The sequence below is a fragment of the Panthera leo genome, chromosome E3 (genome assembly GCF_018350215.1).
Source record: "Panthera leo isolate Ple1 chromosome E3, P.leo_Ple1_pat1.1, whole genome shotgun sequence".
NCBI lineage: Eukaryota > Metazoa > Chordata > Mammalia > Carnivora > Felidae > Panthera > Panthera leo.
The window spans coordinates 6223938-6239507 of record NC_056694.1 but is presented as its reverse complement, the minus strand read 5'-3'; the positions used below and the strand labels follow the sequence as shown (position 1 = coordinate 6239507).

General features: G+C 50.5%; 2 protein-coding genes across 2 annotated transcripts in view; one reads left to right on the top strand and one right to left on the bottom strand.

Annotated features, from left to right (window-relative positions):
* LOC122209351 (myosin-16) overlaps nt 1-11196 on the bottom strand; it is a 61655-nt gene extending 50459 nt beyond the window's left edge. Inside the window, exons 1-10 of the mRNA XM_042921101.1 lie at nt 10987-11196; nt 8139-8282; nt 6494-6650; nt 5845-5872; nt 5429-5525; nt 4548-4640; nt 3467-3530; nt 2790-2888; nt 1048-1151; nt 84-222 (exon numbers count right to left, since the gene is read on the bottom strand). Coding sequence (XP_042777035.1) covers nt 84-222; nt 1048-1151; nt 2790-2888; nt 3467-3530; nt 4548-4640; nt 5429-5525; nt 5845-5872; nt 6494-6650; nt 8139-8282; nt 10987-11196 — 1135 coding nt within the window. The remainder of the gene's footprint in view (nt 1-83; nt 223-1047; nt 1152-2789; nt 2889-3466; nt 3531-4547; nt 4641-5428; nt 5526-5844; nt 5873-6493; nt 6651-8138; nt 8283-10986) is intronic.
* KPNA7 (karyopherin subunit alpha 7) overlaps nt 1-15570 on the top strand; it is a 121300-nt gene that overhangs the window by 63609 nt on the left and 42121 nt on the right. The gene's annotated exons all lie outside the window — the stretch shown is intronic.

Below are 15570 nucleotides of genomic sequence, written 5' to 3'. Positions count from 1 at the left end.
TCTCTGAAATGTTCACAAAGCCTCCGAGATCTGTGAGCCCCCGCCACTGGTGCTGCCTCCTCCCTGAACAGCCAAACACCTACCCTCCGTGGTGTCCACTTCAGCCTGCTCCTCTCTGGGCTTCTGCTTGAACTTCATGTTGCCAAAATGCATGATGCCCCCGGTCAGCTTATAAATGCCAATCTTTTCGTCGGCACTGAAGCCCAGCACGTCAAAGGCAACCTGCAAGTCCACAGGGAAGAGAAAGGCAAGAAACTCCTGGCTTCTCGTTCCACAGAACAGAGGCCACGGCACTGCAGTTGTGGGCTGGCCCTGATGGGCCACTGCAATACGGTGTGGGCTCTGGAGGTCAGACACACCCTGGCCAGAGACAGGTCTGTTTTCCTCCCAGGGGCCCAGACCAAATGCTCTGCACTATAGTCATTTGTGTTTATCTAACCTCCCCGGCCTCTGTTTACTCATCTGCAAAACGGGGATAGTAGGTGGTCATAAGGATAAACTGAAATGATGTGTAAATGTTTAGGCCATTACTTCACACACAGTGAGAATTAGATACACAATAACACATTGGAGGTGGCATTATTATTACCATCGTTATTACTGTTCAGGCTTCATGCTAGGTCCTGGGAGAGGGAAAGGCCAAGATGCATCACGAATCAATTCTACCATCAAAGAGGAGAGTGGACACAAATACCCTAACAGAAGTTATAGGTGCTCAGAGTGAGAAGAGGAGAGAGAGAGAGAGAGAGAGAGAGAGAGAGAGAGAGAGAGAGAGATGGGAACTTAAGAGACTGGAGGGTCACTTCTAGCCAGGACGTGAAGCAGATGGCCCCTTAGGTTCCGTGGAATCCTAGTTCAATTCTGCTTGCTGTGACGGGCCGGAGAGAAGAGCCAGCTGCAGCCCGGGAGACCCCCGGGGGGAGAATCTGGGCCGCTGCCTGGCTGCTCTGGGTGGCCCCACCCCAATTCCGGTGGCAGCGCATGCAGGGCCCCACAGTTTCTGTCTTGGCTGTCCCTGTGGTGTGCCGGCCACGCCCACCCACTCACGTCTGTGATCTGCAGCTCCTCCCCGTCGTCCATGTTCTCCACCACAGTGACGCCCTGGCTCACCCAGTGGTACTCCTTAGGGTTGGGGACCAGCAGCAAAGTCTCTGCCAAGAGCAGGAAAGCAGATTAGCAGCTTGGTGACCTGCGGTTTTCTTCTCTTTCCTTTGTAAGCCGTATCCCCTAAATGCCTCTCAAGTGCCCGGCATGATGCAGGGGGCATCGTGGGGCTACAGAGCTGAATAAGATATTATCCCTACCCTCGGGGATCACCCAGAGTCATGGAGAGATTTGAAAAGGGCACATGAGGAGTTTTAGGACAGCAAGAGGGTCTCGGGAACTTGGTTGTGTCCTCCATCACTTGGCCCAGTACCTGGCACCTCCTGGGTGCCCTGTAGATATTTGGGGAATAAATGAATTCCTATTTATTTTCCCCTTCCTCTCCCCTAGAAAAAGCCATTTACATTCTAAGGCAGAAGGTAACACAACGATTGCAGCGGGCAATAACAATCACTCGCACGTAAGAAGCGTGAAGACTGTGCTTTTACAAAGATACGCACTTGGATTTTTCCTCAAATGTGTGCCCCTCTTGATCTATCTTTGTTTTTCTGCTTTTGGAGGAGACGTTGGTGCAAGAAATACTTTCATTTTCCTTCATCTCTACTGTTGAGAAAAACTAGAGCCCAAGAAGGAAGATAAATGTGGGCGGTCACCCTGCTCGAGGGTCAGGGATGCAGTGGGGCTTGGTGGGGAGTGTGGCAACCAGGAGAGCTTGAGCCCCATCTGAAGGGGCCACCACCATCCGACTGCCTTGATTGGAGCCGTGTGGGAGGGCAGGGCCATGGCTGCTGGATCTTCTATAACTTCAGAGAAACAAGAAGTCGGTGATGTTTTTTCGTTTTGTCTTGTTTTACTTATAGCAGGGATTACTATCAAATTCCACTCATTGGTTCAGAGACCCTAGTGTTGTCAGTGAAAGACTTGCCCCTCATGGAGTGCACTACCCATGCTTGTGACTTTATCAACAAGCCAGTGGCCTCAAATCCAAGGGTGGTGATTTGTTTTGTTTTGTTTTGTTTTGTTTTATGTGAAGTCTTCCAATTTCAAAATGCCATCCGTTAATTAAAAGGGACAGTGTGTCCAACACAAATAAAGCCCACTTGTGAGTGGGGAGAGGTCCCTAGTCTTTGGTGGGGTTAGAAGGTGTGTGTGTGTGGAAGAGTGAGTCTTCATCTCTCCCCTGACTTTATACCCTGAGCAGGTCTGCCATGAACAGTTGAGCATGTTGGTGCCTGCACAAGAGCATCTAGGTGAGTGAGTGAGTATACTCTGCTCATCAGACTATGCACTCTGTGGGCTCTGTCCACCTAGAGGGGAACCTCTTGTTATTGCACGTGCAACGGTCCTGGGCTGACCTCTCTGCTCCTGTCTAGCTCTGGGCCCAGAGGCAGCAGGTGCAAGCCCCATATCTCAGGTCTATGTCTCAGCCCTGAGTTGCAGGCATTCCAAAGCCCCGTCTGTGGTATGGGCCAACAGCGGTGCTAAGTCTCACGAGGCTGTTGTGAAGAGGAGACATGAGGAGAACCTCAGGCAAGTTCCCTGTAGCCTATGCACACACAACTGTAAGAAATTCATGCAAAACCACAGGGGACGGCACCAGACCCTCTGCGTTCGGGAGTCTTTTTGTTACTGAAACAAGAGGAAAGCAAGTTAAGGGGCAGGTGGACAGACATAAGGATCTTTACCAATAAGTTCAGGCTTCTTGTTAGAGAGAATCTGGTAGAAGATGTGGTAGCACCTCTCAGCTGCTTGCTGGGAGATGACCCGAGATTTCTCTAAGAGATCTGGAGAGGAGTAAATACAAGAAAATGAACACAGACCCATGCTGTCTGGGGTGCAGGGTGCCATTGCAGAAGGGCTCCTCTCTCCGTGCAGTCCCATGCGATAGCCAGCTCAGGGGCCATTTTCTCCACCCCAGACACAGCTTCTGGGGGCCTCACTGCCCATGGAGGGGACCCCCGGGGGGAGAAGGGCCAGCCCTCTGGGCATGAGACAGCAGGCTGCCTTCAGAAGGGCCCTGCCCCGGTTTCATGTTCCTCTGTTGCTGTTTTGAAATTCTTAAAAACTTTTTTTTTTAAGTTTATTTATTGTGAGAGAGAGAGAGAACTAGTTGGGGGGGGGCAGAGATAGAGGGGGACAAAGGATCCAAAGTGGGCTCGATGCGGGGCTCGAACTCATAAACCGTGAGATCATGACCCGAGCCGAAGTCTGACGCTTAATCGACTGAGCCACCCAGGCACCCCAAATTCTTAAATACTTTTTTTTTTTTAAAAAAGGAGCCTCTCATTTTCATTTTACCCCGGGCCCCACATGCTATGTCGCTGGTTCTGCCCGAAGAACCCTCCAAAGGGGCCTGACTCACAGCTCTCGATGTCCGCTCCAGCCAGTTTGCCTGTAGTTCCGAAGTGGATTCGGATGAACTTGCCCTGAGCATGGAGGAAAGGGCCGTGAGGGAGGACGCGTGTGGTGCTAGACCAACACGTGGGCCGGGTTTGGCCACAGTCCCCCACTGGCAGCCCCCCTGAGTTCCAAGGGCGCTGTTTGGAATGTAACTGGGCCAGACATGGCTGTACGTGGAGCCGCGGATTTCCCGTGTAGAGGAGTTAGATGGGGCTTGGAGCTAAATTTAAGGTCTGTGGGGTAACCCCACAGGGTATTTGTGGGGAGAGGAGCACCAGCAGGAGGGGCTGGGATCACTGGAAAGTCAGCTTAGAGGCAGGCATGGTGAGAATTTGACCAGCGGGCGTGGGGGGCACGCTACTGAGTCTCTTTATTGAGACACCACATTCCTCTCCCTGCCCTTTGGCAGAACCACCAATAAATTCTCCTGGAAAGAGGCTTCTCTGTGTCTCCGCCTCTGCTGCTCCTGGCCCATCTGCTCACCTCTATTCCTCACCTGCCCCCACTTCCTCCCTACCCAGCCCTGTTTACCTAGGCTCCCCGCCAGCATCCTGGTAATGAGGGGCCCCCCAGCAGGAGACTGGGAACCAGGAAGGAAGCCCCTCCCATAGTGCCCCGGTAGAGGTCCCACAAGAGAGCTGAGCTGGTTCCAGAATCCACCAGGGCCCTTCGGATGGACTGCACCTTTCCTGCATCCCTCCGGCAGGGGGATGGGCAGAGTTGTCTGCAGCTGGGGGGATGGGGAGAGCTGTCCACAGCTTCCAGCCGCTGTGAATCTCTGGCTCCCCCGTCTGACTTCGCAGCCCCTCATCACCCTGTTACCAAGTCTCTGCATTCAAGCTCTTTGATTTCAATACTGATGTGGGCTATGTGTGATGTAGACCTTGACAGATAAGGCCTTAAAACTCTCTGGGAAGGAGATGCTGTGACTTGCCTCATTCCATTTGCATGTTTAAATCAGCCCTAATTTGCTTACCTGGAATAGGGTGATGGCACCTGTCCCACCACCCCCAGGGGCCACTGTTGTCGTTGTTCACACTTACAAAGCGAGAAGAGTTGTTGTTTCTGATGGTCTTGGCGTTCCCAAAAGCCTCCAGTACAGGGTTTGCCTGGATGATTTGATCCTCCAAGGACCCCTGGCCCAGAGAGAGAGACACACACAAAGTTGGGTGCTGCCTGGGGATTCAGGGCTTTCAAATGACTATGGCTTGTGAGCTGGGAACCAGGAGGGGAATGGCCTTGGGGAGGCCTGGAAATCAGGGCAGGAAGGAACCTGTGAAGAGGGCCACCCCCTGATGACCATCCCCCTATGGCCCTGACACCGGACGGACACCTGTCAGATGACAGGCCCTGATTCTTAGCTGGTGCTGGAGAGACTCCAGAGTGAGCCTGAAAACCCTTCCCTGGGCATCCCTGGTCTTCCTCATGAGCCTTTCCTTTGTCGGCTTTTGTAGCTGCCCCTGGCCCGGCTATTGTTCCTTGGGCCCCGGGGCCACGGGGGCCTGTGGAAGCAGCTGATGAGGAGCTGATGTCCCCCATCCTCCTCTGCCAGGCATAAATGGCTCTGCCACCTACCCCTCTGGGGACAGACATGGGGGGGGGGGGGCAGCAGAATACATCCTGTAGGGGGAGGCCCAGGTCTGTGGCCTCCTCCTCCCAATGTGGTCCTTCCTACCCTTCTCTCCAAGATGCCTCCTCCTCTGTAAAATGGCCCAAACCCCAGGACACCTATGAGGGTCACATGGGCTCTGCATGTGTGCTCTCCTGTGTGTGTCCTCCTGTGTGTGCCTCCTATGTGTGCCCTCCTGTGTGTGCCCCCCTGTGTGTGCTCCCCTGTGTGTGCCCCCCGTGTGTGCCCCTCTGTGTGTGCCTGAAGACAGGGTGGGCTGGGGTGACAGACTCTGAGTCTGCCCATCAGCCCTACCTTTCCACCCGAGGACTGTTTGCCAGTTCCTCCGACATTGGCAAAGTACTGGATGACCTTCTTCGTGTTCTCAGTCTTGCCAGCACCGGATTCTCCACTGCAAATGGATAATAGGAGCAGAGTGAAGTGCAAGGAGGGGCTTGGCTGCAGAGAAGCAAAGCAATAAGCGGTGCAGGCTGAGTGTTGCCATGATTCATCCCTCAGCCGGGACACACAGGTGGGGGGGTGGGGACACAGACCCCCCGCCCCCCAACCTCAGTTTCACAAGTGCAGCCTTAAGGTCCTGCTAAGCCCATTCACAGCCTGCAGATTTCCATACCAAGTCCCACCAATTAATTCTAAGAAGGCTTAATTACATGTGTAAGACACAGACCTAATTATATGTATATAGACCGAGAGACAGAAGGGACACTTACGTGATTAGCATAGACTGATTTTCACGATCTGCAGGGAAGAAAACGGCAACAGGAAGATGTAATTAGGAATCACTTAGGAACTAGACATTTGACATCGCCCTGGCCGAACAGTCTGCATCTCCCTGCATCCCACCCAGCTTGGAGGTGGGCTGCAGTGACCAGCAGAGGCCAAAGCCCCCAGATCCTGTGGAGTCCCCTTCTCTAGCATGCATGTTTGTAGAAGGGCCAAGAATTTACCAGTCACTCTTTCCACCAGCCCCATCCCGTATAGATAGCTACCAAGTCATTAGCAACATAACAGAAATTGCTTCACCAGCCGCTGTGCCACATGCCAGAGTCCTACAGGGAATGGTTAAGTGTTGGCTTGAACTCTGGGCAAGTCGCTTAACCTGGCATCTGTGTGTTTTGTGAAGCTTAAATGAGATGGGGTGTGAGGTAGGGCTGGTACTTGGCAAGCACCCTCACTGAGCCCTGGTACCCGGTGTTAGCATCACGTGCTGCTGCTCAACACTTTAGCAAAGAACTTCAGCAGGTGGCATGGGGTCCAGGTTGGGATTGGGTAGCCCATGGTTCTCATGCATTGGGAGCCAGTGGCAAAAGAACTTTTGTTGCCCACCCCAAGAGCCCCGGCAGCCCCCAGCCCACTCACTCATGAGCATGTCATGGTAGGCATTGTCAGAGATGGAGAAGAGGTGGGGTGGCATCTCTGTGCGCTTTTTGCCTTTGTACATGTTGGCCACGCGGGCCCCGTAGATGGGCAGCCACTTGTAGGGGTTGACTGTCACACAGAACAAGCCTGAGTAGGTCTGGTGGGAGGGAAGGGAGACAGTTAGTTGGCCTTTCCTCCTGGTGCCCTCTTCCTTCCAGGCCCTAGCCTGCCCTGGAGCAGCCTAGCTGGAGGTCACTGCCAGCCTAGAGGGATACAATGGTGTCCCCTCTGGATGCAAAATCTATGTCTGAGCGTCTATTCAGTAAGCAAAGCCATCTCTCTCTTTCATATATATGTGTCTCATTTTATTTTGGTTTAATTATTTGGATAGATAACATAGTAATTCGTATGGACAAATAGGCAGCAGAAAGCCCGCCCCCACCCCCACCAACACACATTGCTCCCCTCCTCCTCCCACACACAGGTAAACATGGTGTTAATTTCTAATACCTGCCTTCTGTGGTTTCTGTTGCATATACATACAAACCCAGGGATACATTCTTATTGCCCCCTTCTTGTTTTTAAAACAAAAGATAGCTCTCTATAATACTGTTCTATATCTTGCTTTTTCCATTTAATACATCTGGGAGATTTTGCGCGAGTGTTCACAGAGAGCTCTGTGGTGTTTTAACAGCTGTGAAGTGCTCCCTGTGTGGACACGACCCCTCCTGGCGGACAGCAGGGTTTGATCTACTCTTAAGAAGAGATGCCAGCTTCTCTTTTCATTATAAGGCAATTTTATAAGGAAATCAACCCATTGAAAAGAAAAAAAAATCAGAAAAACCAATGAGGTAGTAGAAGAAATTGTCTGAGGGGAGAATAAGTGAGGGCAGAATAAGTGAGGCCAAATCTGTGGGTCCCCATCCATGAGTCCCAAACTATCCTTCTCCTTGCTGGACACTCACATCAACCTGATAACTCCTGCCCACCGCCCCCGTGCCTCTTTTCAGTTGAACTGAAATCTTCCACTTTGGCCTAGATGGGAATAAACACCCACCCTGCCCCAGCTTCTTCTTAGCATAGCTGTGATATACATAATGAGTTTTAAAAGATATCTTATTACATAGAAAGTGATCCCGAGAAAGAGAAACAAAGATGAGATAGAGAGAACCCACTTAAGGAGTTCAGAGTATGACACACAGCGTGTTACCCTGGAACTCCTGGTGCTGAGTCACTCTTTCCCGCCAGCCCTGTCTCAGGGTGGGGGTAAGGCAGACAGCAGGTGGATGGATAGATGGACGGACGGACCAAGGGTGACATCTAACAAGGCTGTGTGAAGTCATCAGGGGGGGAAATGATGTTTTGATTGGAGAGTTTGCAGGGGTGTGGTGGGGAGGAAGACTTCTGGATAACAACCTCAGCAAAAGGTATTTAAGCTGCCCATGAGATGGCACCGTCACGGAGACATTGAAGGCTTGGAGTGGAAGTTCTAACGTGTCAAAAGCATGGTCCCTGTGCCCTTGTCTGAGCCATACTGTGTGTTGGTTGCTGGGAAGGTAGAGGAGCAGCTGTGCCCTTCCCATCAGGAGAGGGGCAGAAGATCCGCAGTCACCCCTCATCCCCAACCCCAGCCCCAGACACTCACATAGATCCTCATGTTGGTGTAGCGTTGGCGCAGGTTATTCAGGACACTGGCCTCATTCAAGAAAGTCATGTCTGCCATGTCGTTGGCTTGGTAGAATTTGGGCGGGTTCATCTGCTGGACATCATCCTTCTTCACAGTGACAGTCTGGGTGAGGGGAGTGTCAAGACGCAGCAGGAATTAGGAAATAGTACTGTCAACAGCCATATGGGCTTCTGGCACAACGTACCCCATACTCTCTGGTATCCTGGAAGGAGCTAGAGTCAGGTGACCATTGCGCCCAACTCCTGGTCCAGCCATCACTGTACAGCCTGGGCTGAGGAGGGACCTCCAAGGCCATGTGAGCCCTAACTGCCTCCCCTATGAAATAGGGATGACAGAAGCTTCCTCAGCTGGTTGCTGTGAGAATTATATTAACATAAGTGGGAAGCGTCTAAAATACCTTATGAGCTATCAAGTCCCATTCCTAAATTCAGAGCACCTCTGGGCTCTGCTTCTCTTCCCACCAAGTCCATTCTGGTAGCTGATCAGAACTTGCTCTTTGATCCCAGGGACACTTTGCGGAGATGTGATTCTTGGATCTCTGCCTTGAGAATTGGTGGTGGTTTCTAAACAGCAGTGAACTTTTTTTTTTTTTTTCCAATATATGAAATTTATTGTCAAACTGGTTTCCATACAACACCCAGTGCTCATCCCAAAAGGTGCCCTCCTCAATACCCATCACCCACCCTCAGTTTGTTCCCTCCCACCCCCCATCAACCCTCAGTTTGTTCTCAGTTTTTAAGAGTGTCTTATGCTTTGGCTCTCTCCCACTCTAACCTCTTTTTTTTTTTTTTTTCCCTTCCCCTCCTCCATGGGTTTCTGTTAAGTTTCTCAGGATCCACATAAGAGTGAACTTTTTCATTAAAAAAAAAAGAAAAGAAAAAGACATTTCCCTGCTCCTACCAATCCACCAAGCCACTTTGAAAGATAAAATTGAAAGCAAACAAGCAAACAAGACAAGACCAAAAAAAAAAAAAAAAAAAAAGACAACAATGAGTGCTGAGCAGTACATGTGTCAGGTTGAGGATAGCACAGGGTTGGGAGTCTGGAGCGCCTGTGCATGGCAGGCAAATCCCGTCCCCCCTCCGTGCCCCAATTTCTTAATCTGTAAATGAAAACTAGCAGCAGCTCTTAAGTTCCAGCCTCTGGGACCGAAGCTCAAGACATGTGATCCAGAAAACAAACATCTTTGAGCTGCCTACAGCCTGACGTGGGAGGCTTGAACACATACTGGGCTTTCTGGGACTTTTAATAATTTATGAGTCCAATAGGCAGATAATTTGAAACCTTGACAGTTCTGGAAAATCTACCCACTAATGGTCACCACGCCCCCTAGTAAATCAAGCTGGGTTCTATTCAGAGTCCATTTCCCCGGAGTTCCCAGATCTCTGGGCCTCGCCCTCAGGCAGACACTTCTCTCTCAGCTCCAGCACAGGACAGAGGCCTTTGCCTTGATCTCAGAAGCCAGGTGAGTCAGTCTTTCTGTCCCAAACCTGCGGATTCACACAGAAGTTACGTGCTGTCCTTAACGTGTATCTAGACCGGGGCCTCCGGGGCTCCACACTCTCCTTATAACACTGCAATGCTCTGCCCTGCTGAAAAGTAGGTTCTCTGGAGAAGTGAGCTGGACTTTCATGTTCCAACTCGCTTGAACCCAGCGATGGCCTCATCTCCCTCCTGCACTCGCCTGGAAGCAAAACAAAGCACGAGGCTCAGATGCCACAAGTTGTGATCACACAAGGTCTCTGGTCTCATGTATTCCCGACCGTGACCAAAGACCGCCTCACGCTCCTGCTGCATAGCCCACCATGGAGAGGTGATGTGGTGATGTGGGGGCATACGGGTGTTCGAGCCAGATACAGCTAGGCTTGAATCTGAGTTCATCATTTGCTGTCTTTGTGACTATGGGCAAGTTACCTAGGGTTTCCTTGATCTTTGCAAAATAGGAACTCCTAAAATCCTACTACGTAAGATTCTTGAAAGGATTAAACAAAATGTCCAGCGCCTCACCGGGAGTCTGCTGCAGGGTAGGTGTTTAATTAACCAAACTTTCCATTCTCTCAAGTCACTCCCACAGTCAGACACAGTGAGATACTGTGAGAGACTGTGATGTCATACACAGCAGAGAGAGTGGTGTATTGGTAAACCAGCTATACAGGGGGTGGGGATGGGGAGAAATCCCTGATTTATACCATTTGTCAATTCCCATGGTGTAAATACATCTGCCATGGTTGATATCAAGCTGCTAAATGTTTAATATGCAGCTGCAAAGCCCCTGGAGTTTTAGCATTGTGTCCTCACAAGCTAGGACAAACCAGCTCCAGCACACTGCCACCATGCAGCAAGGGGATCTGAAGCCACCATCTATGCTCACACAGCTGGAGAGCCCCCGGGGCCAGCCAGGGTGTTCTGGGCCTGTCCCACACTCCTCAAGCCATCACGGGCACATAGTGCACGTGCTGATGGCTTCCCCTCACTCCTTCACTTGAAAACCGTTTGGGACTTTGAAGGTAAGTAACTCCCTTGACGATCTGGTGCACAAATGGACTATTGCAACATATAAAGTACTTCCATGTGCCCTACCATGTTGGAGTCTCTATTGGGAGAGAGTCAAAGCTCAGAGAGGGCAAGTGTCTTGCCCAGGGCCACAGTCTGAGTGCAGTTGAGTCTGAACTTGTACCCGGCACAGAGGACCCAAGAGGCATATCTACTCTTCTTTCTACTCTGCCTCTTGAGCAGAAGCATGGACGGCAGCACCTGGGTGTCTGCCACTCCCAAAGTTTCATCCTGGAGATTATTCCTCACTCACCTGGTTGTTGACAGTCTTTACGGTGACCTGGTCACCCTGTTCAGACTGGATCTCCCCAGCGATGAAGCCCTCCTTCTCGTCTTTGACCCAGCAGGACCTCTTGATGTCATAGGGCTTGTTCATGGCTTCTATCCTTTCCTTTTCGGGAGGTGCCAGGAAGGGCATCGGGTCCACATCGTCCCCACATTCACCTTTGTATCCACCAGGCATCGCGGCTTGGCTAAGGGAGGAGCGGGAAGGAACCGAGGGAGGGAACCAGGACTTCCCAGGGTGCTGTAGGAAAAGCAAGGACACTTTGCCAAGGCTCATGTGTAGGCTGGAACGAGTGCCCTGAGAGATGGGGCTGCTTCTCTCATGTCACTTTGGGTGTCTTGCTGCCATTAGGTTTTTTAATTTTTATTTATTTTTTTTCATTTTGATGGGGTGCCTGGGTGGCTCAGTCAGTTAAGTGTCTGACTTCGTCTCAGGTCATGATCTCATAGCTCATGAGTTCAAGCCCCACATCTGGCTCTGTGTTGTCAGCTCAGAGCCTGGAGCCTGCTTGGGATTCTGTGTCTCCCATTCTCTCTACCCCTCCCCTGCTTGCGTTCTGTCAATCTCTCTCAAAAATAAATAAATGTCAAAAATTTTTTATAATGTTTATTTATTTTGAGAGAAAGAGAGTGTGATCTTGATCTCACTCACTTGATCTCACAAACTGTGAGATCGTGACATGAGCCAAAATCAAGAGTCAGACGCCTAACCAACTGAACCACCCAGGGGCCCTGGTGCCATTAAGTCTTAATAATTGAGAGTAAGAAATGAGGTAATAACTCCACAGAGTTGCTTACCCCCCACCAACCACAAAACACTTCTGTATCTGCCTCTCTCATATGCCCCTCACACTGGGGCTGTGAGGTAGGGATCAGGAAGCTCATTTTATGGAGGAGAAGATGAGAGCCTTAAAATTTTTAAAGTAAGGATTTCAACCATGAAATTGGGACAGGAAAACAATAACTACTTGGTTTCCGCTTTCCCTTAAGGTATGAGCAGAGGCCACAAGCCACATTAGTACCACAGTCACACAGTTTCTGTCGGGTTTGTCCCCAACAGAAAGCACAGCTAGTCTCCTTTCATTTTAGCGTGGTTGCAGACATCTCAAAATAGTATTTACCCTCATTTCAACTTTGAAATTATGGTTTTATTAGACCCTCGGTTAGTTGCTATTTAAGTCTACTTATGCAGAAGTGTACTTTTAATTACTATATCACAAATTGACTTTTAAATATTTTGATAACTGTATTTTAATACAATTGGGTTTCCTTTGTAACCCTATGTAGTTTTTTTTTTTTTTTTCTAAATGTATTGTAAAACACTAATGTGAACTGAAGTCTACAGGCTTCACCAGATGCTAAGCAAACACTCGGTTCAGAATAATTGCCCAGATTCAATGATTACCTCTCTTAAGACAAGGCCAGCCTAGGGTCAAGTGGGGGCCTCTTGGTCTCCAAATCTAGACAATTTCACCAAACCATCAGGAGGGAGGAGAACTGGGGACTCCTGGTAGCAAAGAGAGAAGTCAGGGCATCCCAATTTGTCTTGAAGGGGAAGAACCTTCTTGAAAGTTTGGGAAGGGGTGTGGTTCTGACAGACAACACTGTTCTCCAGGCTGAGTATGGCCTCCAGCTCTAAATAAACCAGCTGGAGATGGAAGGGTCTCAGGACTGTGCCTCCCAGGCCCCTGCTGCACAGAGCTATCCTCCAGGCAGCTCCAGCTTTTCCTGTCTGGGGCCCTGGTGTTTCCAAAAGTGGCTGACCCAGGATAGGCAAGAGGTGGCGGTGAAGCCAGATACTTCCTCCTAGTCTCACCTCTCTGTGGGCCCAGCTTAGAGAGTTCTGCTTGCAGCCTGGGTTCCCCAAGCCCAAAGTGGGTCCCTTTCACAGGAAATAATGAGGCCAGCAGGGTGGGCCTCCTGTGCCAGACGGTGATGTCTGTGTTCCCACTGGACACACTTTTAAATTCAGGTAGTACAATGCATAGGGTCACCAAGGAAACAAACGGTATGAGAATATAATTAGCAAAATAGTAAACAACGCGTGATACGGCAATCCACGTAATCCTTCACTAATGCATCAAATTACACGATCTGACCGCAGCTCTGACAACCACTGTATTTCTGAAGCAACAATGGAAACTGACAGTCTTTCGAGCTCTCTGCATCAATTGTACCGCGATATGAAAATAGCAGTGATTTCCATTGCTGACAAAGTCACAAGTGTGGGTGACTGAGAATATAAAGGGGAAGGGATGATACATTTCAGTCAAAGGATGTGAAAATCAGGATGGAATTGTTTTCCCACTGAAGATCCCTGAGCCTAGGGAGAGAGCCTGCCTAACCTGTCCTGTCCCATCCAGGGGAGCACTGGGCTGAGAGTCCTCTGTGTCCCTGATATCTTCCAGCAGTTTGTCCAGCACCCAAGACACTTGGGTCCCCCTGGGCTCTGCCACAAGTCACCTTGGGCAGTTCAGTGGCTGCCTTGGGCCTCCCCCACCCCCTTTCTGGAAGAGAGGATTGTGCGACATAGACTTCCATTTGTTATTTGTTGTCCCCGATGGCTCAATTGCTTTGTCTTTTTGCTGCCTCATTTTCCTGCTTCTGTTTAACACAGATGGAAGTCACCAGGGAAATGACACCAAAATCCACATGAAAAGAAATTGCAAGTATCAGCAAAGTCAGATTAAAATTCATTAGACTTGTTGTTAAAACAGAACCACTTTTAAGACTAGGACTGGGTGCCTTTTAAAATTGCTCTAATCTGGGAGGAAGGGCCAGAAATTCTCCTTTGTTTATTCCAGTGAGGCTGTGTGTGTGTGTGTGTGTGTGTGTGTGTGAGCGTGCACGTGTGTGTACCCTTCATGGTTTTACCATGAACCACAAGCTGAGATATCGTGGCTATTGTCCTGGCCTGGTGGCCCGGGGCACAGACCCCTGGAACCAGGCACTGCCCCAAGGACTGTACAGGCCTTGGACACCACTCACCCCCTCAGTGGCTACCAGCCTCTTGCTCAGTTGTGAGCTCACCTCCCAGGCACCCCCTGCACATTCAAGCTACTCCTGTCCCCCCAGACAACAGCCCTTTCCAGACATCCTTGATAACTAAGCCCACTTTTTCTGTCTTTTTTTTTTTTAATTAAAAAACATTTTTTTTTAGGTTTTTTTATTTTTTAAGTAATTTCTGCACCCAATGTGAGGCTCAAACTCACAATCCCAAGATCAAGAGTTGCATGCTCTTCTGACTGAGCCAACCTGATGCCCCTAAGACCCATTTTTTAAAATCATGTAGCACATAGAAAACACTCAGCTCAAGGAATGCAGAGGCTGAAAGGGTCCTGGAGGGGAGAGGGGGAGCAGAGATGCATTACAGAGGGTGGGAAGGACAGAAGGACAGGGCTGGGGTTGAGCCCGACATGAACCCAGCACCTTCTTCCTCCCCCACCCCTGAGCAGGGAAGGCAGGTGGTACAGTGAACGGGACTGATCCAGGTTCAAATCCCATGGCTCCTGTCTCGCTGTGGAATGTGGCATGAGCCCCCCGGCAGCTGCCTCCTCACCCTCACGTCCCCTGGAACACTGAATGAGGTGCTCCCTCTGCAGCCCCTGGGGCAGACCAGTGCTCAAAAAATGCTCATCTCCTGATCCCCCTTTGCCAGTCTCTCACCATTACACCCACTTTCCTCAGGTGGCCCCTCCGCAGCCCCCACCTCCCCCTTTCCCATCTCCCCCCGCATCCCCCATGGTACCCACCTGAGACAGCACTGGAAGAGACTGGGTGCCCAGCAGAGGCTGGCCATTCTCTTTTATACCTGCCCAACAGGTCTGAGCCAGCAAAACCTTAAAAAAGAAAAGAACCCCCTCAGGGCTCTGGTGGCTCAGCTGGCTTCACCTTCCAGCGTTTGACTGAATGCTCCCGGGTCCCTCAGGGGGGATCAGTGAATGCTGTAATTTTAGGACATCCTCCTTCCTCCTATTGCCCTTGTGGGGAACCTGATGACCTCAGCCCAGGGGTGCGGGCGGTGGGCAGAAATAGAACAGCTGGCTAATGTGTTTTCCACTTAAAGCTGGGAATCTGCTCATGGAGGGAGCCGACTCTCAAGGAGGAAGACCCGGGTTGAGTCATCTGAAGCCTTTGGCATGGATGAGCCCAGATAACCAACTGGTTGATGATTAGCCTGGAAGGCCGATGTGAGCTTGGACTTCACTCATTTGCTCACGGCCACAGGCCCCCTCCAGCCCACCATGGCCAGCAGAGATATCATGATGTGACTCCAGCTTTGAGTCCTAAAGCCCGGTGGTCCCCAGTTCCTCCGTGGCTTCTCATGCACTTAGTGACCTTGAGTAGGTCATTGCCCTCACTGGGCTTGCCTTTCCCACCTGTAAAGTGGGAAGAATGGACTCTAAGTGACTTTTGTACCCTTCTCCAGGTCAGAGATGGTCTCTGAGTCTGGAAGCAACATGCGTCTGGAGGTCTTTCTTCCTGGCATCTGCCATCACCCTTCTCTCCACCCCCAGTCACTGTTTTTCGAATTGAGAAAAATTAATAGAAC